Source organism: Bombus bifarius, unplaced genomic scaffold, assembly GCF_011952205.1.
Source record: "Bombus bifarius isolate JDL3187 unplaced genomic scaffold, Bbif_JDL3187 scf7180000009387_frag, whole genome shotgun sequence".
In the NCBI taxonomy this organism is placed as follows: domain Eukaryota; kingdom Metazoa; phylum Arthropoda; class Insecta; order Hymenoptera; family Apidae; genus Bombus; species Bombus bifarius.
The window spans coordinates 1-19,845 of NW_022885089.1; the positions used below are offsets into that span (position 1 = coordinate 1).

Here is a 19,845-nt window from a genome sequence, read left to right on the forward strand (position 1 = left end):
AATTAGCAGCAACGCCAATTTGCCTTACTTTCTGAACGATGGCTTTTCTCGACGAACCCGATGATCTCGTATCCTTAGACACACCCCATTATAGTTTTCCTCTGTGGCATCATCGGGACGGGAAAGGCATTCTCGCTCGCGATCTCATTGATGAAAGGAGTAACTCTTTACGATCAGTGAATATTACGCGTCCGACTTAGATTTTGTGAGTACGTTCATCTATCATCCCGTCGACCGCGGATTCGTTATTGAACCTAGGATCATTGTCATTAGTTTCTCGAGTACCTAACTACCACGGTTACTTCTACGGTTCTATAATAATCGTATTTGCACTAGTCAATGTCTTCTCTATTGCATAACGACAACGTGTAACCCAAACGAAGATTCGTTTCACGCCCCTAACCCTAATTCTAATGTAAACCCGACATATATTATAATTCTATATTGAAAAAAATATGAAATTAACATGATATATACATTACTACATAAGTTATATATAAAATATGTATATTATACCCTTGCCTACTGACTGATATGAATTTCTTTCGGTCTCGAATGCGTTAAAAGAGAGCGCAAAGAAGTCGAAATTACTTATTGTAATTAGTAAAACGACCTGAGTAGCAGACAGATACAAGAAAGAAGGAATATTATATTAGCGGCATTTTTATAGGCATTATATAGGGTTTCGATCGCATAATTAATCAGTATCAACTTACCAGTCTTTAACGGAAGGACAAAAAGAAGAGCAGACGGCACACAGACCGCAATCATGATCATTTTCAAGTAGAATCTCAAACTGCCGTACATCTTCGAAAACTTCGTTAGTCGTAAGGGATCAAAGGATGATGTCCGCGCTGCGGAAAATAGATGAGAAGCGGCTATTTCAACAACCACCGTGTAGGTACTGCACTAGCCAGAAGTATCTGCGACAGAAATCAGAATACACTCGTTTTCGCATGGTTGGATCAATTTCGCGTGGGACTAACCTGATTGAACCTAACGCGGGATAATTGCTCAACTCACGGCTTTAACCAGCCCGCTTGATTCTCTGTAAATGCTTGAAATTGACGCTTGGATTCTTTCCAGATTAACTAGCTTTGCCCCTCCCTCCCTTTATCTATTTTCTTAGATCGACTTAGACTGCCACAACATATTATCTTTCTTCTTTTCTTTTCTTTTGATCTTTTAAAGTCCTAAATCGCTGGCTATTTTGTATACTATATATTTTGTACACTCAATTACTCTGTAAGTCATAAGTACATATGTTTTACAACGTTATTTGTCATATTTCAGTTAAACCCCAGAAAAGCCAGAAATATATTTTCAGCATATTTTAACGCGCCCCTGGCAAAGATCTCAAAAACGAGTTGCGGCACAATTTAAAGCGACAAATAGCATCGCGTGTCTCGTTGTGGTAACACACGGTTCGCCAGTTTTTTTTTTTTTTTTTTTTTGATATCGGTGACTGCCATATTCTCTTGAGTTTCCAAATCGTAAAGAATCTTTCCCCAGGGATGGTCAACTGTGTATGTCCCCATGCGACGTAACTTGCTTAAGGAACACGAGCCGGTGATATGCAGGCAACGTATAATTGATTATCATTCGCTCTGGAACGCTGAAGTAATGACCAGTGCAGTGGTCCAGTGGTCATATTGAATGCCGCTGGATATATCAGCATTTGGCAACCTAACCCAGAGAAGCAGGAAATATGAAGCCACCGAATACCAATTAACTTCGTAGTTGCACGGTTCACATTCCATCATTTCTGAATATGCGAGGACAGTCCTCTTATTGTGCTTTTAATTCTTTTATTTGTTTCATTTTCAGCAAATATACTGGTTTTTTAAATTAAGCTTCTTTTTATACAGAGTTACAGATTATATTAATTTTATATAGAATATATTTAAGAAAGATATTTAATTTTTTGCTAGTTAAGTATTGATCGATTAAGTTACTGTACCTTTGTTCCGATAAATGCGTGCCATTTCCTCGAATCTAATATCATAGCAAATGCCAATACCTATTTTGCAGCCCTTCACATCGAACGTCGTTAGGGAGTTACCAGGACTGAGTGAATCACTCTCTCGAAAAGTAATCTTATTAGGAATGTCGATGTCGAATAGATGTACCTAATAACATAAAAATGTAGTCGCTAATTCTATTGCTGCAACTTTTGTAATTTAATATCAAAGTTACCAACTCCTAAACTTTAATTATTTTTTATTTAATAACTGACAGCGTTTTTATCACTTTCTTTTATTAAAAATCTTATCATTTAATAATGTTTAAAAAGGAGAAAAAATAAGTATAATAATATTTTAAGTATGTGAAAAATTTATACAACAACAAACACATTACAACAAAAATGGGCGTTTCCCGTATCATAACGTATTTTATAAACCGTAAATTATAGAATTGGTTATAGTATACGTATGTGCATATGTATATTCCTAAATTATTCCTAGATAGAGTCACTTTCTTCACCCCAATATTTTCAAATTCAAAGCCATAAAGGAATATATTACTTACCTTTCGGTGTCTTGCTATCAAAGTTCCACGGGACCCCAAATAGTACAGGTATTGTACAATTTATCGCCCTCTATTTCAGGCATCGTACCACCAACTACATAGATGTTGTTTTCTTTAGCTGCGTTCGATGAAGCAACGCTCGTTTCACCATCAGGAATACTCTCGACGTATTTTGGAATGTACTCTGCATTGCAATATTTCAATTAATGAAAAATAACTGTCTTTTGTTCCAACCATAAATTAAATTGAAATGTTTGTCAGTTTTTTATTTTTTAAATTATTAAAATAACTAAGTTTTATATTTCGACTTAATTAAATATGCAATTACTTAGCTAATAGTATATATAATAAATTGTTTCTACAGGTTCAAAATGAAAAATGAATATTTAGAAATATTTAATTACGACAATGCTATTTGTGTTAGCATCAGTGGCTTGTTACTCAACGACTTTGCTAGTACTTTTTGAAACATAAAGTTAGTTTTCAATTAACACTTATACTAGAGGCGGAATTATAAATGCAAAATAATTGATAATACTAATTTATAAGTACCTAATTATTAGTATGTTAAAAAATATATTTATACAAAAATCACGATAATCATGAAAATGGGGAAATCCTATATTCTCGAATCAATTCACAATTTATTTTGTATATTAATTAGATTCCGCGCTCATCAGTACGTACTCACTGGCGACATCGAGAAAATGTATCGGCAATTTCTCGTACGACCAGAGGATCGGAAATATCAAAGGATATTATGGCGCAGCGCGAGTGGAGAAACAGAAACATATGAGCTTAACACCGTAATACTCTTATCATAGAAATAGAAGCAGTCCTCAATTCCCGCCCGCTAACTCCTATCTCCACCGATCCAAATGATCTCCTAGCCCTCACTCCCGGACATTTCCTCATTGGCGATTCATTAATGTGCTTACGTGATCGAGATTTCAGTAGACATTCCCGGAACCGACTCTCCAAATGGCAGCATATCCAACAGCTAAAACAACATTTTTGGAACCGCTGGCATAAGGAGTATTTGAACGAGCTAACCAACCGCAATAAATGGAGCAAGGGTGGACACAGCATCCAAAAGGGCACAATCGTCATCCTCAGAGAGGACAACGTTCCCTCCATGCATTGGCCTCTGGGCCGAGTTATCAAGGTTCATCCAGGCGCCGATGGTATTATCACGTAAAATAACAAAATAAAAAAGGAATTTGAGGTAAAAAATAAAAAAAGAAAACTTTATTTTTTTTTCTAACATCAATACACTTTACAATCTACTTCCGAACTCTAGGCGTGACTTTCTAAGACTGACTCTTATGATTTTACTTTCGATCGGATCCGATTACTTTCTTTTGTCATCCCTCAACATCCCCACCGTCCATGCATTTGCTAGGCGTCCGCGATCGTTGCCACGTGCTCTTTCTTCTAGAACCTTCGGTGGAAGGACCGTTGGGATGTTGATGGTTCATTAGGCACTTCAGCGATATACATTGTCGCCGAGTGCTTTATCTCTATCGTCAGTCCGTCGGATTTGAAGTATGCCGGTCGTGACATACCCCCCTGGTTAGATTGATCTTGGTCCTCTAAGATCGTAGTAGAATGGAATTATTTAAATGTAGATCAAAGGATATGTTTACGCTTTTTTTTTTCAGGGATCGCTATGAATTGATTTTCTGCATGTGATGGTACAAAAGTTATTTCGTTAATCTTAAATATAGCAATTTTACAATATTTGTTAGTGTTCGAGAAGCTAATAATTTCAGAGGCGTAATCATGTTGTAGTTTTCGATCGTGAATTGGTTGGGTTTGTTTACAAAGCGTAATTCCTATCCCGTGAATTTAAGGCAACTAATTAAGGGTATTGTTACTAGTGCTAGGGTCAGCATTATCCTGAAAAAAGTACGCTTTCAATCGGTTACCATGTATCTTTTTCTTAGCATTGTCGATAGAAATAATGTAATAAGGAGTTTTCACATCGTTAATCCTGTAGGGTCCTAACCATTCAAGGTCCAACTTATCTCTTTTATGGTCGTTGTGAATTAAAACAAAGTCTCCTTTCCTAAACACAGTCTGAGTTTTAACAATCTTTCTTTCTTGGTCTCGCTTGTATCGTTGCTTATTCTGAATAAGTGTTTTGTGAGCTGTTTCCCAATATTTATTCAACTGTTTTTGCCAAAGTAAGTACATATCATCATATGTAAGTGTGGGAAATTTGGATATTGCGGAAGGTAAGTTAGCTTTTCGCCCAAAGGTCAATTCAAAGGGAGAGAATCCTGTTCCTTCATGTTTCGCGGTGTTGTACCCTAAACAAATGAAATTAAGTACTTCATCCCATTCTTTGTCATTGTCGTGTAATGCAGTACGAATTAAATCTTTAACTGAGGCATGCGTTCTTTCGAGGGATCCGTTACTTTGTGGGTGAAATGAAGTTGTTTTGATGTGTTTGATTTTAAAAGCTTCTTCAAATTTCGTCATTAAATCACTAACAAAATTTTGTCCCTGATCTGTTAGGATCGTTTTTGGTGCCGAAAATATGTAAATATAGTGTTCAATGAGCGCGTTAATTATGGATTCAGTTCGTTGCGTTTTAAGGGGAACTAGTATCAGATATTTCGTAAGTTCATCGTGTATTGAAAGTATGTATTGGTTTCCGCGTTTGGTTTTCGTCATCGGTCCTATGATGTCCATAGCGATTTTGTCGTTAGGGTTAAGTGGCGTGTCTGAGATTTGTGGGGATTCTTTGGGTCTGATACGTGTTAGTTTCTCCTTTTGACATGTGTCGCATGTTTTCACAAAGTTTTTTACTCTTTCTAAAAGTCCGGAAATTTTGAATTTATCCTTGATCCGTTGATACGTTTTCTGTATCCCTAAATGTCCTACGGTGTCGTTATGGTTTTCCTTTATTGCTTGTATTATTTCGTTTTCGTCTAGTTTTAAGATGGGATTAGGTGCATAAGTAATTTTCTTGTACGTGTCGTTAAAATATATTAGCGTGAGTTTAATCTGTGTTTTCTCTAATTCAGTGAAATCGCTATTTCCTATGCCGATTTTTGTTGTATCTTTAAGAATTTTGTAAAGTCTTCTGATCCAAAGTGTCTCGTCGTATTCTCCTAAGTCGTTTCGAGTTAATTGGTAAAATGTTTGGTCATTTGGTTTAATTTCTAAGAGTTTCGGATTCTCGTTGTTGTCTTTCCATGCGTTGAATGAATTAGTGTGATCAATTACTAGGTCGAGGTTAACTACTTCGTCGCGAGTTACTGCGTGAACTCTAGATAAAGCGTCTGCAGCTGTGTTATCTTTACCCTTTGTATATTCGATTTCATAGTCATATTCTTCGAGTCTAAGTCTCCAACGAATCAGTCTGCTAGAAGGGTCTTTGCAATTGTGTAGCCACTTAAGAGCTTGGTGGTCGGTTCGAATAATGAAGCGTCGTCCTAACAAATATTGTCTTAATCTTTTCACGGCCCATAAGATGGCTAAGAGTCCCTTTTCTGTCGTGGTATAGTTTCGTTCGGGTGGATTCAGTGTTCTTGAAATGTAACAACAAGGATGACCGTCTTGCGACAGTATTGCTCCTAGTCCTTCGTTACTTGCGTCGGTAGTTAAGGTAAAGGTTTTGTTAAAGTCTGGATAAGCTAATATTGGGAAATTACAGAGTTTGTCTTTTAAAGTATCAAAGCTAATCTGGTGTTTGTCAGTCCAATGGAATGGTGTGTCCTTTCTTGTTAAGTCTGTAAGGCTTTTCGCGATTTTGGAAAAGTTTCGAATAAATTTGCGGTAATAACCTGCTAAACCTAAGAATGATTTCACGTCCGTGGCACTGCGGGGTAATCGAAAGTTTTTTACAGCGTCTAATTTCTTGGGGTTTGGTTTGACTCCTTCGGATGAAACTACATGGCCTAAGTATTCTAATTCCGGTTTTATGAATTCACATTTGTCCGGTTGCAATTTAAGTCCTAATTCTCTGAGTCTCTGAAATACTATCGTGAGGTTTTCGTTATGTTCTTGAATCGTTTTTCCGAATATCACTATGTCATCCAAATAAACAAAGCAGTATTTTCCTACAAGTCCAGCTAAAGCTCTGTCCATTAATCTTTGAAAGGTAGCGGGTGCGTTTTTAAGTCCGAATGGCATTCGATTGAAATGAAAATGCCCTTGCGGTGTCGAAAAAGCGGTATATTTTTTAGATTTCTCGTTCATTGGAATTTGATGGAATCCTGAGGATAAATCAAGTGCCGAAAAGAATTTTGCGTTTCCTAGTTGTGTTAAAATGTCGTCTATATCAGGTAAAGGGTAAGCGTCTTGTTCTGTGAGTTCATTTAGTTTCCTGAAATCGATAACTATCCTCCATTTCTGTTTTCCTGAGGCGTCTAATTTTTTCGGAACTACCCATACCGGAGAGTTATAAGGGGATTCGGATTCTTCTATAATATTTTTCTTCAACATGTCTCCTATTTGTCGCGAAATCTCGTCACGGTGACATTCCGGTGGTCTATACGATCGCGTGTTAATAATTTTGTCTTTGGTTAACGAAATTGTGTGCTGAGTTAAATTAGTACAGGGTAAAAGATCGGTTTCTAAATTAAAGATGTCAATATAATGGAGGATAATCTTTTCGATGGATTCACGGATTGGTTTTTCAATGTGATCTGTTCTCACTAGGCTTTTTAGTTTTGATACGTTGGAAAAGTCATGAGAATTTTGAATATTGCTAGAAATTTCAATGTTTTGCTCACCAGTGTTGATAAAACATACTTTAGTTGGTTTGCCTTCCAAATAGATTGTTTGAACTCTGTTTTCTCCAGGAGTCAAATGTATTGGTTTCTGAAATAAAATGGTTTTGTCGTTTAATCGGATTTTGTCATTGGATATTGAATAGTTATACTTCTCTAAACATGGTAGCCCAATGATTCCGTCTTCGATAATAGGGAAATTGTTCGGTACTATGTGAAAAATGTGATTTTGTCCAAAAATTCGTTTCGTTACGTATTCGTTAGTTTCGTATTTGTCTCGTCCCATAGAAAATTTTTGTTTAGGCCCTATTTGTATCGCGTTGACAGTTTTGTTACGTTTCACCAGGTTTATTCCTGCTCCTGTGTCGACCAGAAATACTCGCTCTTCGGTTCGGGTTGACAAAGGTATTGCGAGCAGTCTTCCCGTGGCGATGTTGACTCGTATGTCTCGTACGGTTCGTCCATCTCTTGGTTCGATGTTGTTTCTTGTATTTCGTCCCATTCCTGGACTGCCTGAATCCTTGCGGGTGGTTGATCGCGCTGGATCGGTGGTAGAAAATTTTGACACTTGTTGGCAATGTGTCCCAGCTTTCCGCACTTGAAGCACTTCATCTACGCGCGTTCAGCAGGTGATCTATTTTCTACTTGGTTAAACGTAGCAGGTTTCTGAGCTACTGGCGTGTTAGGCGATCTTGATGGTACAGATCGTCTTACCTGCATATGCTGGTTGTCGGGGCGATTACTAACCGAAGGTAAGCGATTACATGACCAATTAGGTTGTCGTTCTTCTCGCAAGTAGCGTTCTACATCGGCTGCCTTTTTTTCAGCTTCCGGAAGATTCAAGGGTTCACTGCTTAATAGTATTCGTCCTATGTCGCGTCTGAGTCCCTTTAGGTATACACGAACAGTCTTCTTCGTGATTTCTTCAGTCATAATTTTACGCGTTAGTGGTTGTGGGTACTCATTGGTTACTGCGTACAGCAAACGGTTGAGTATTCTTCTAAACCGAATATTAAAACTTTGCACTGATTCCTCGCGTCCCTGTCTCAACTCTCGTAATTGTTCTTGGTACTCATCCGAAGTCAGTTGTGCTGCTAAGTTATTTCTCAGTGCGTCGTACAGATCACTGTAACACTCAATAGGAATGTTGCGAATACTTTGGGCTGCTTTCCCCACGATTTTTTCCACTTTTATTGCTTTTAGCAATAGATCTTGCTCCATACAGCGATCCTTCATACTTCTCACTTCTTTGATGAAGTCTTCAACTCCTACATCATCATCTCCGTTGAGCGTTGGGATGTAGCGTATTGCATCCTTAGCTCGTAGAGTGGGAGGAGCGGGCGGAAAATAGCCTCTTTCTTCCACCTCGGGTTGTTCGATGTCGAGGTGGACAGGTGGGGTGTCTGGAGCTGCTAACCCTGACAGTTTGCGTGCTTTTGCCATATTCACGGTGCGATTGATTGCTGTCGACGCACTTTCATTGTCTTCGGTGATAATGGAAGCAAATTCATCGGTCGCAGGGGATCCGAACCCAGTCCGTAGCGCTGCGACGGTTTTTCCGAGATTCTCGATTTCTGCTGCCCTGTGTCTGTTCTCTTCGTCATTTTGCATAGACAAACGTAACATTTCCTCTCGTAAAAGGGCAATGTTCTCGTTCTGTTTTTGAATACTGTCCCATATTGCTCGCAACATTGGGTCAGTTGAGGTTGAAGTTTGAGATTCGTTTGCCTTAGACATTATTGCGCTGATTTATAATTTTCAGACGAAGACGAGTCTTGGCTACTGAAGCTAAATTTTCTTTCACGGTAACGTACAAAGGAATTCAGTTTACCTTTTATTGTTACTTCACTTGGTTCGCGATAGTTACTTTGTTGTTGCGGATGACCGTAGTCCCAAATAATTCGATCTTCCGTAGATGATGAATGTCTTTTGGTTTCCGAACAAACACTTTTCACTATCCTGGCAGGATCGCCAAAATGTCACGTAAAATAACAAAATAAAAAAGGAATTTGAGGTAAAAAAATAAAAAAAGAAAACTTTATTTTTTTTCTAACATCAATACACTTTACAATCTACTTCCGAACTCTAGGCGTGACTTTCTAAGACTGACTCTTATGATTTTACTTTCGATCGGATCCGATTACTTTCTTTTGTCATCCCTCCACATCCCCACCGTCCATGCATTTGCTAGGCGTCCGCGATCGTTGCCACGTGCTCTTTCTTCTAGAACCTTCGGTGGAAGGACCGTTGGGATGTTGATGGTTCATTCATGATGGTTCAGCGATATACATTGTCGCCGAGTGCCGCCACATCTTTATCTCTATCGTCAGTCCGTCGGATTTGAAGTATGCCGGTCGTGACATGCTCTTCGGGCCACACGTTTTATGATACAAGACCAGCAAAATGATCAATGTGTAATTTTACATATCTTACATTTTTTCCAAATGAAATATTGTTTTTATTAAACGTTTAAAACCTCAGGCAACATTTATTTCATCTGATTTCAGTTTTACAAATATATATCTATAATACATATCTGTATAAATTACGGTCTGGTTATATCAAACAGGGACCGACACTCGCTAGGGAAAACTGCCCAAAAATTGAATCGTAAAAACCAATATGAAAGACAACAAATTTCTCGTTCTGCGGAACAAATAGAAATGAGCAGAGTATCTTTATCTTTATCTGAGACATTCAAAGCGTATCACGCATACGCTAAACCTGAAGAAAACTTTCTTGTCTTCCATGTTCATTTTTCCCTTTCCATTTCCGAACGGTTTCTTCTATATTTATTTATATGTTCGTGATTGATGCTATTGACAACATACAACTAAGGGGAAATACGAATAGTAATAGATAGATGTATAATTCATTATGCAATTTTATAGAATTAAATCTTATTTATCTTCAGATATAAAAACTATATTTACCAGCTGAAACACTAACGCATATGCAGTATAATATAATCTACTTAACAATCTCGTTTTAGTTATAATATGTGATTAATTCTTTTGCTATTTCGCTATAAACAGTTTCTTGTGCATACAATATTTTTTTATAGTATTCTAATATATTGTTAGATATTGTAAAGAAAGTAAAATACAGTTATTGAAGTTTGGGAACATTCAATGTTAACCTTGCTTCAAAAAATAATCTTTCGAATGAATGGGGAATAGATTTTTAGTATTATAGTTGGCATAATGTCATCATTGTTTACAATGTGTTAGAGTTAAAGAAATGAGACAAATTAATATTTCAGAAGCAAATTCAATATTTAAATGATGTTATTTTAAAATGGCAGATGATATGAATGTTCTTTTTATACGAGGAAATGGAAACGTATGTATGGTAATGGAAACGTAATGGTTTTAACATTATTTTAGTACAAGATTTTAGCATAATAGTAATTAACAGTATCCACTACCTTTTAGTCAATTTTTGAAAAATGACATATATGATAATTTGCAATAGTTTGATAATAAAATACTTGTATCAATATTAATAACGTATAATTTGCTATCTCAAAAGGATACAGACACAGCCAATGATAATGTTTGGGATGATAGTGCATTAATAGAAGCATATGATAAAGCAATAAATTTAGCAAAAGAAGAAGTTATCAAGCGAATGGGAATGGATGTTGGAAATTCTCAACCGAAAGAAAACCTACAAAATCTTAAGCAGCCTAAACACGCAAGTAAATTACACAAGGTTGTGATTTTGATAGAATATTACAAATTTGATACAGAATATTATTAAATATATTGATTAAGAAGCAAATTATTTTATTTTGCTATTTACTTATATTTATTTGTATACACATCTTTTCTCTATAGAAATGGATCATAGGAGCACCTTATCGTGCAATATACTCAGAGGATGGAGAAATTTATGAAGCTATAATATCAAAAATTTACGAAAACAATGGCACGTGTGTTGTAAAATTTGTAGGTAATACCTTTAGCATGATGGTTATGTCAATTAAGAAATGTACTAAAAATACATATATATATATATATGAAGTAAAGGCTTTCGCATAGTCTATCACAGTGTCATTCAGCAGGTCCTTAACTGGGCAGGAGTACCTGTCAATGTCTATGGGGAGACCCGTGGGATATAGGGTCATGAACCATAAACATGCATGTTACTTATTGTTCATTATTAGCTGCTTGGAATATAATTCTCCTCATTAGACGAGTGATTATTACTACATATATCAAGGCAAACATTTATACATATACATTTATGCACGGGAAATTCTAATACATTGCCTGTAAGGACAGTAACTGAATGGCACTCAGTCATTCTATTAAATGACAAAAATTTCTTTTACTCTGTGTTTAGGCTATGGTAATACAGAGAAAGTCGAGTTGAGTTCTCTTTTAGAATCAGAAGGTTTGCAAAGTCAAATAGCACAACAAAATAAAGCTTTGGAAGAGAAATTCAATGAAGAGAACGATGAGACTTGTGAGACTAATTTTTCTACAAATGTAAATTCGAAAAAATATAATGTAGAAAAAATGGATTGTGACTCTGAAGAAGCAAATGCGTATAAACATCACTTCATACCGGGACCATCTTTCAATTCGATGACTGATATAATGCCACCTGCACCTCCTTTACCACCACAATTAATGGCCAAGTAAGTACAATTTAAAAATTCTAATGGAATGCTGAATACTTCTAATATTAATAAGTAATTTGGAATAAGTTTAACATTTTATTTGGAAAAAAAATACGAAATTTTAATAAAATGTACTAGATTACCAGATAATGATACAGACGCACTTTCAAGTATGTTGATGTCATGGTATATTAGTGGTTACATGGTATATTACACAGGTAATTATTTCATATAAGTATTTTATTGTATATTAAATTTTCAATGGACTATGTTATTTCTTTTGTAGGTTATTATCATGGTTTGAAACAAGCAAGAAACAATCAAGAGAACAGGAAGAACTGTTGATTATATCAATTTTTTCAATAACAATATAACTATAATATAAGATATAATAAAATATAAAACTCATTGTATTTATTTACTTCAATTATTTGAAATAAAGAACAGCTTTATTTTCATATAAGACTTTAAGACTTTTTTAAAAATAATTACTAAGATAAGAAAACATAAAAAACATATTTTTGATAAAATACACTCACATATATATGTCGGGTTATCATTAGGATTTAAGGCGCGTAATGATCCTTCGTTTGAATTAGCCATTGTTTTACGAAACGGGGGAATATATTTACGCGAATAAACAAGATTTTGCAGAATATTATGAATAATGAGTTTAATAAATAATAAGATTAACAAACGATAAGTTTAACTAATAATTAGATTAAAGATTAATAAGTTTAACGAACAATAAGAGGAACGAATAATTAGCCATTGTTTTACGAAACAGAATATATTTACGCGAATAAAAAAGATTTTACGAAATATTATGAATAATGAGTTTAATAAATAATAAGATTAACAAATGATAAGTTTAACTAATAATTAGATTAAAGATTAATAAGTTTAACGAACAATAAGAGGAACGAATAATATGTCTTACGAATAATGAATTTAACGTATAATGAGATTAACGATTGATAGGTTTCACGAATAATGAATTTAATTAACGCTATTAACAATGTTCCGGGGTTCAAACGAATCCACGGTCAACGGGATAACTCTTTACTATGTGTAGAATAATTTTAAACACAAAATACAATTGCTTAGACACTCGGTAAATTGCTCGATGTATCACTTTCCAAGGCGATCACACGAATGAATATCTGATGAAAATCTTTTTCGCTATACGACTGCATTTGTTTGTTATATGCTCGCTGGAAACATCGAGAAGGTTCCAATCGTTGTTGCTAGGCAATTTCTGTCAAAAGTTTGTTGTATACTCTTTGGAAACATCGAGAAAGATTCAAACGCCGTTACTAGGCAGTTTCTGTCTGGAGATTGATTCCTAATACAACGTGTGTCCCATTATATCGACATCTCTAAAGTACAATTCTATGTGATTTCTAGGGAGAACAATACAACCGATCCACACCTTCGTCAGGCAAAACGTTTATCCCGTGACCGTGGCTACGTTCGGCGACCAGCTGTCACCTCGAACCCACTTTCGCTTTCACAAATATCAAACAATTACAAATGACAATTGCTTAATTACAGTTATGATAAAATCTAGGCTAAAGCATTAGAAGGCTTCCTCAAAATTGCAAAGGGAAGGCTCCGGTTTTCCTTTCATCTCCGACATATATAATACAAGGATATAATACAACCGAATATTTTAAACTTAGCCTATAGCGCGTGCGCGCACACACACGCACACACATGACACACATGACACACATGCGCGCACACACATGCACACACATGCGAATGATTTCTCGAACGATAATCCATTTATTTATATTTTTCAATATCTGTCCTTACGATTGCGTATTTATTTGTTCCACGTATCATATTTATCTATTTGCATAACTGTAGGTGACATTTTTTTAAACAATTTTGCTAATATTTCATAACTTTTTAATTCATATTTCAAAGTGGTAACAGGTGTTTCTTTCTTTTCAAGTCTCCTCCATATCGGGCTTATTTCTAGTAGCCACGCTTGCTTACAAAGCAATTTTATATCTGCACAAGAATATCTTTCAGTACATTTTACTATGTGGTTTACAATATCTGTATTTTCTAATAAGTGGTTGCTAAGGTATAATTTGAATATACCAAGTCGAGCAACTTCATTGGGTAATGATACGTATATTTGCTTTTCGAGACGCCTGAGTAAAGCTGCATCAATGTCCCTAATAACATATTTACAATAAATATTATCGTTCTATTATGCTAATAATAATGAAGGAATACTTCAAACAACACAATAACATATTTGGAATTTGGAGAAATATTACGATATTTTCTACTTAGAAAACATTGAAATAACGTGATATACGTACCAAGGGGAATTAGTTGTAGCCAGAAGAACTACATTAGAATTCTCATTAGACACTAATCCATCCAATCTAGAAAGAAGTTCTGATCTGAATCTCTTTGCAGGTTCAGACAATATACAGTCTCCTTTATTTGTGGCGATCCAGTCAATCTCGTCGATAAAAATAATTGTAGGCGAATGACTATAGGCAAGTTCAAATAAAACCTGTTCAGTTTAACAAATGTATTATTCATTAAATATTATATTCGAAATTCCTTAAATTCATTGCCTCATCACGAATATGATATCATTTCGTTTTCCAAACAACTATTCTATTTATATATAAATGACGAAAAATAAAATCAAATCTTTTTATACCTAGACAAGTCTAGTCTCCTTCATAGACAAAGGAACAAAGAAACTTACATAGACAAAGCAACTTACACGTATATACTTCTCGGAATCGCCTCTCCATTTGCTGACCAATGAGCTGGCAGTTATGTTAAAAAAAGGTGCAATGGCACTCTGTCGCGACTGCCTTCGCTAACTTCGTTTTCCCTGTTTTGTATATTTCTTGTAAACACGTACAGAAATGAAAAGAATACCAGGTGGGCCGTACAGCAAAATACCTTTCCATGGGGAAAACGGGCTATCAAAAAAGATATGATACTTAAGGGGATACACAACGGCCTCCTTAACAGCGGTTTTACATTCCTCTAGGCCTATAACGTCATCCCAATGTACATTTAATTTGTTTACTATGATCTCCTGTGACGATACAAAGATAAAATGGCGTCTTCTCTATATTAAGTAAGTGTTACATAATTTGATATTTGAAGCGTTACTGAAATCACGTCATCGTCGATATACGTTGGACGGTTTATCGACGGGAATTTTATCGTTTAAAAGGTTTACGATACGTATATTAATCGAAAATAACTTAAGCATGAGATGTCCTCAGCAATCTTCCGTAATTCCGGATTATCTGAATAAAGCTTTTCAATGCATTTCAATATCTTCGATTGCATGGATTGTTCCATTGGGACGTTAAATAGCTCTTCTGATGAACGTCCATCACTCTCATTGGGGAATAGTGACGTCACTGTCATTGCGAGATTAATATGATTCGTATTGTCATCAGTTATCTTCTGCTGTAGATTCGTCTCTTTCACAGGCTCACTTCTCGCTTGTTTACTAATAGATTTGGCTTTTGTCTCAATACTTCTACAAACACTGGATCATATTGTAATACGATACGTTGAATACGATACGTTGAATACGTTGAATACCGTTTAATATCGTTAAATAATTTAAATTCTTCCGTTTTGCTTGCATTTGTCACTTCCCTCGTCATTTCCCTTCCAGTTATTTTCTTACACAATATGGGATATTTTTGAAATTTCATCTTGTAATAATTTTCATACTCTACAACGATAATTTCCAAATCGATGTTGTCGCAGACCCGATGTTCGGGAGATAGACGAGCTTCCCGGAATAATACATCGCTAATGTCTATATACCTAAAAAAATGTAGTTTTTAATTAATTATAGTTTTTAACTGATTAAAAATATTTTTCGCAATGACTGAACACTATAAGATAACCATCAAACAACTGTTTTATCTCTAGGTAAGACAGGCAAAAGAATGCATTTACTATATAAATCCTCGAAGATAATTTCTTGTCTTCTGCTCTTTAATTTCCAATTTTTAGATGGATAAGAATAATTTGAATTTATATTTCATATATTTGTTTATAACTAGTTAATCTACATTATCGATTGAGTTATTCTTAACTACTGAATTACCGATGTCGAATTTTCAAATTTGGCTTCGCCTTCCCTTTCCACGATGTCCACTGATTTCTATTTCGATTGGTCACTGACACTATTCAAAAAAATTGGAACTAGGAATATATTTTAATTATAATATACTCACCCATTGTGTTCCAAATAATCACATACAAGGTATAATATGTTCCGATGACGTTCCGAAATACGACTCTCCTCCTAATATAATTATTTTTTCATTACAATAATATAAGTTTTTTCATGTAATTTTTTGTTACATTTGCGAATTCAACGAGTTACACATGATTTTTCATGAAACACGAACGTTAAAAATATTTGATACAGCCTAATTATAAAAATTGTTAGAAGCAAAAGTCATAGATACTATGTGCGAGTATCGCATGAAACGAACAGCTATTAAGAGAACTGCAGCAATATTACAAATCAAATAACAAAACACACTCGTCTGTGACATGGAAATTCTAAAATCTAAAATCTAGAATATTCCTTACCTTTTTTCGCAGATTATAAAATATCTTATTCATACTACCTTGCATCGATAAATCACCGTTCATAGTGACACTTTCAAATCGCCTATCGTTTCTCAATGGATACGAGAATTTCCGTTTATTACTTTAAAAACAACCCGTCCATTACGTTTCTGTTAAAAAATTCTTTCAACTCCGTTGAAAACCGAGCATCAAACAAGAGACAAACGATTTGTTGCCATGGAAATGTTTGGTTCACACATAAGCACCGCACAAATATAATGATAGAATAGCTGAGTGTGTGTACTGTATAGTAAGATGGATGCAACGTGGAAATAGAAAGAGAACACCATGTATAGATACTTCCTGTTCTTGTTTAATCAGGCATGCACACTAGTGGACACTGACGCTGCTCGTATACCCCTGTTACATATTTCCTGTACAAGTGCGCGTCATTAGACAAGGACGGAACATCCTCTCTCTACTTCTCTATCGCGTTTTTAGTTCGCTCACGCGCTCTGTACTTATATCTATTACATTTCCACCATAAGCAGCGGCCGTGCAGTGACTTACAAAAGTTCCGAACGGTTCCATCCTGGGCGGACGGTTAATTGCGTTCGGTACTTCGAGGCAGGAAGGTGAGTACAGAATCGCTCCCCTTAGTACTCTTATTAGAAGTGTTATCATCGAATATAAGTTTTTTCAATAAATTCTTATCGTTTTACAATCTTTCTAGAATACAATGACGTCAGCAATCGATCATTTTCGCGAATTTATTGTAAATTAATTGGGGGAATATCTGGAGTTCTTTATCGGTTTCAACTGTAAAATCAGCAACTATTCGAATTTTTCATTCATAATTGTGACGTTTTCGACTCTTCCGTTGCCAAGACCCTCTTGAGAGATTTTTGGCACGTTCCATCACCCTTGTTAAACGAGTGCACATTGGTGGATATATTGATTTTAAAAACCAATACGTGAACGAGGTTTATTATCTCACTGGGACAAAGAAATCCGTTTTATTCGCGAATTTTCCATGTTTCTTCTTAATTTTCGTGAGTGTCTGGCGCGGAGCATTATTTGAATGAACTTTTCATCGTTCAGATTATATTTCGTTTAAAAAGATTGAAATTGATGTCGAGAAGAAATGAAACAAGGTGCTCGGGCATTCAATCGTTTCCCGGGGAAAGAGAAATATGAAAAAAACGGTCGTTCTTCCTTCTGCCATTTTCGTCCATTACCAAAATGGTATGACCCAAATGTCCCGGGTCATGAATCAATCAAGCGAATTTTGAATAATTTTTGAATAATATCCAGTTAATAATTTGTGAAACAAATTAATTTCATTTTATCGTTGGAAACAAATTAGTTGGATTTTTCTTTCTTTAGCAGTTTTCGCCGGAGTTGACCTGACGTGCTACTTCAGTTTCCATCTTCGCTTCTCGAAACTTCCAACGTCCTTGGTGTTGCAGTCTCCTTGCCCAGGTGAGTACATAGCTTCTAGATACTCGTCGCTGTTCATCCTTACGAGCCTCTCGAGCTTTAGTTGTCAATTGTTATCGTTAAAGGAAGAGAAGCTCGCGACAGATGTTATCGAACAAATCGTTTGTTCTCGAAAAGTTCGAACTTGTTCGTTGCGTTTGAATATATATGGACGGACTCCATTTTTCATGACATCTTCATGATTTGTCATGTCGTGAGTATAGCTTCTGACTACCATATGTTTGTGATTTATGTGAAATTTGACCACTATACCGTGATAGAAAAATATTTCCAATGAATTATAAATATTTTACATTGTGAATTATAAATATTTGTTACAAATTATATCGTACTTGAGGTGAAAATGAACCATATATCTGCTTATGGAATACGAGGTAGTAAATCATTCGAAACATAATAACGATTAATTAAGCACATATACAATAACGTTTACGAATGAATATTGCGAATTATTGTATGGCTTTAATGCGGTATTTAATGTTTTGATTGCGGTCTTTGAAATGGTATCATAGGTGCTGATATAATATCGCGCGAAAAAGGAAAGACTAGTGGTTAATATTGCAGGTGCACCAGTGCGTTGCGCTCGTCGGGGGTGGTTTTGACGCCGGTGCCGAGGAGAGACGCAGAACGTGTTCGATCGACCCGCGAACGTAGCCCGTGCTCATACTGCGACAGAGTTCGTTTCAGTTAGGCTCAGTCGCTGTTTGTCCGTCGACAGCGTATAGTCGCGTCGGCCTACGATTCCTTTTTTCTTCTTGTTTCTTGCGAACTCTCTCGCAACAGCCGTTCTATACGTACGCCGCCAGTATATCGCGTGATCATCGTTCCCGTTGCTTCCCTTACCCTCTCACGTCCCTCGAAGAAGATCTCCCTTGGTTTTTTCCTTGTTTGGAGGGAATTCATCGCTCGGACACATGGACTGCGAAGCACGAGGGTTGATCGAGGCATCAGCGTGATGTACTTTTCAGGTTTCATATTTTCTCTATGATACTTTCTAAGGAGAATTTGGAAGATATACATTTTTAGGAAATAAAGGTTTTTATGGAGTCATCGATAGGTTAGAATTTAATTAACTCTCTTATAACAGGTATTCCAATTTTTTAATATATAAATTTAGTTTCCTCTATGGTGTTAGAGAACATAATGCGGGCATTTTATGATATAACGAATATATTCGTATATATTTTAGTTTATTCATTCGTCAAATTTCCCTAGTAGGCCGGCCTGCAGCTCACATGCAGCACTTAGTAAAAATTTGTTTTGTTAGAGGTTGGCCATTCTTCTTGCTATAAAAATATCGTGAAGTCATATCATATGATAAAGCACCTTCTGAAAGCTAGATGCTCGATAACGAGCCTAATGATTCTCGGTAGTTTGTAATGTCAAGCTTTGAATTGGCGAGATCGCTCTGCTGTCAAACCGCCGTCCAGCGGCGACCATTCTTTAACCACGTTCAAGGGGTATATCACGCTACAGAAACCATCAAAGGGTTTGCAAGTTAGTTGCCTTTTAGAAGTGGGGCAGTTGGTTATTACATGTAATCCGTAGTTGCTGGCTGTTCTCCTTAGTCACCATACATCATAGAGACGACAGTTATAGTCGCCAGTTGTCCTTGCTAATGGTTGCTTGTTGTCGCTAGTTAGTTCTCGTTATCGTTATGTATTCCACCAATCACGCGAAATTTAACGTATGGGAATTTATTCTTCTTTATTCTTTCTGTAGGGAGATTTTTTAAGACGAGGAAAATATAGAATATTTTAAGACGACGGTAAGGTTTGAATTTAAGTAACTGTTTTATGATACAACAAAGTGGAAAGACGATTTAATTTTATAAAGTTTAAGGTAATTTTTTAA

General features: G+C 35.8%; 3 protein-coding genes and 1 long non-coding RNA gene across 8 annotated transcripts; 2 read left to right on the forward strand and 2 right to left on the reverse strand.

Annotated features, from left to right (window-relative positions):
* Positions 1–7,619: 7,619 nt before the first annotated feature.
* On the reverse strand, positions 7,620–9,262 carry LOC117215141. Its single transcript, XM_033461566.1, has 2 exons — positions 7,986–9,262; positions 7,620–7,883 (listed from the first exon to the last, which is right to left on the reverse strand). The coding sequence occupies exons 1-2, from the start codon at positions 9,006–9,008 to the stop codon at positions 7,620–7,622; spliced, it is 1,287 nt and encodes a 428-aa protein (XP_033317457.1). The 5' UTR covers positions 9,009–9,262.
* Positions 9,263–9,639: 377 nt separating this feature from the next.
* On the forward strand, positions 9,640–12,258 carry LOC117215138 (survival of motor neuron protein-like). Of its 5 annotated transcripts, none has more exons than XM_033461561.1 (6): positions 9,640–9,685; positions 10,803–10,985; positions 11,111–11,225; positions 11,619–11,916; positions 12,037–12,116; positions 12,185–12,243. In XM_033461561.1, exons 1-6 carry the CDS (start codon positions 9,656–9,658, stop codon positions 12,241–12,243), a joined length of 765 nt encoding a protein of 254 aa, XP_033317452.1. In that variant the 5' UTR covers positions 9,640–9,655. The 5 variants fall into 5 exon arrangements, with proteins under 5 accessions (XP_033317452.1, XP_033317455.1, XP_033317453.1 ...); XM_033461564.1 differs by lacking the exon at positions 9,640–9,685 and adding an exon at positions 9,914–10,123 and having other exon boundaries at positions 12,185–12,258; XM_033461562.1 differs by lacking the exon at positions 9,640–9,685 and adding an exon at positions 10,163–10,622 and having other exon boundaries at positions 11,661–11,916; positions 12,185–12,258.
* A 1,996-nt stretch (positions 12,259–14,254) lies between these two features.
* LOC117215139 (katanin p60 ATPase-containing subunit A-like 2) lies at positions 14,255–16,047 on the reverse strand. The gene is made up of 6 exons (XM_033461565.1): positions 16,019–16,047; positions 15,535–15,732; positions 15,157–15,445; positions 14,816–14,980; positions 14,657–14,774; positions 14,255–14,437 (listed from the first exon to the last, which is right to left on the reverse strand). The coding sequence occupies exons 2-5, from the start codon at positions 15,615–15,617 to the stop codon at positions 14,715–14,717; spliced, it is 597 nt and encodes a 198-aa protein (XP_033317456.1). The 5' UTR covers positions 15,618–15,732; positions 16,019–16,047; the 3' UTR covers positions 14,255–14,437; positions 14,657–14,714.
* Positions 16,048–16,842: 795 nt separating this feature from the next.
* Positions 16,843–18,081, forward strand: LOC117215140. Its single transcript, XR_004489026.1, has 2 exons — positions 16,843–17,126; positions 17,881–18,081. It is a non-coding gene; the product is annotated as an uncharacterized LOC117215140 (long non-coding RNA).
* The last annotated feature ends 1,764 nt before the right edge of the window (positions 18,082–19,845 follow it).

Excerpts from the sequence above, each read along its gene's own strand:
- LOC117215138 (XM_033461559.1), top strand. The coding sequence starts at position 10,569 with ATGGCAGATGATATGAATGTTCTTTTTATACGAGGAAATGGAAACGTA. Across the intron at positions 10,986-11,110 it reads ACGCAAGTAAATTACACAAG|AAATGGATCATAGGAGCACC; the intron begins GTTGTGATTTTG and ends TTTTCTCTATAG. Across the intron at positions 11,226-11,618 it reads GTGTGTTGTAAAATTTGTAG|GCTATGGTAATACAGAGAAA; the intron begins GTAATACCTTTA and ends CTCTGTGTTTAG.
- LOC117215139 (XM_033461565.1), bottom strand. The coding sequence starts at position 15,617 with ATGAAATTTCAAAAATATCCCATATTGTGTAAGAAAATAACTGGAAGG. Across the intron at positions 15,446-15,534 it reads GTGACAAATGCAAGCAAAAC|TGTTTGTAGAAGTATTGAGA; the intron begins GGAAGAATTTAA and ends AATATGATCCAG. Across the intron at positions 14,981-15,156 it reads TTGCTGAGGACATCTCATGC|GAGATCATAGTAAACAAATT; the intron begins TTAAGTTATTTT and ends GTATCGTCACAG.
- LOC117215141 (XM_033461566.1), bottom strand. The coding sequence starts at position 9,008 with ATGTCTAAGGCAAACGAATCTCAAACTTCAACCTCAACTGACCCAATG. Across the intron at positions 7,884-7,985 it reads CCGACAACCAGCATATGCAG|ATGAAGTGCTTCAAGTGCGG; the intron begins GTAAGACGATCT and ends GAACGCGCGTAG.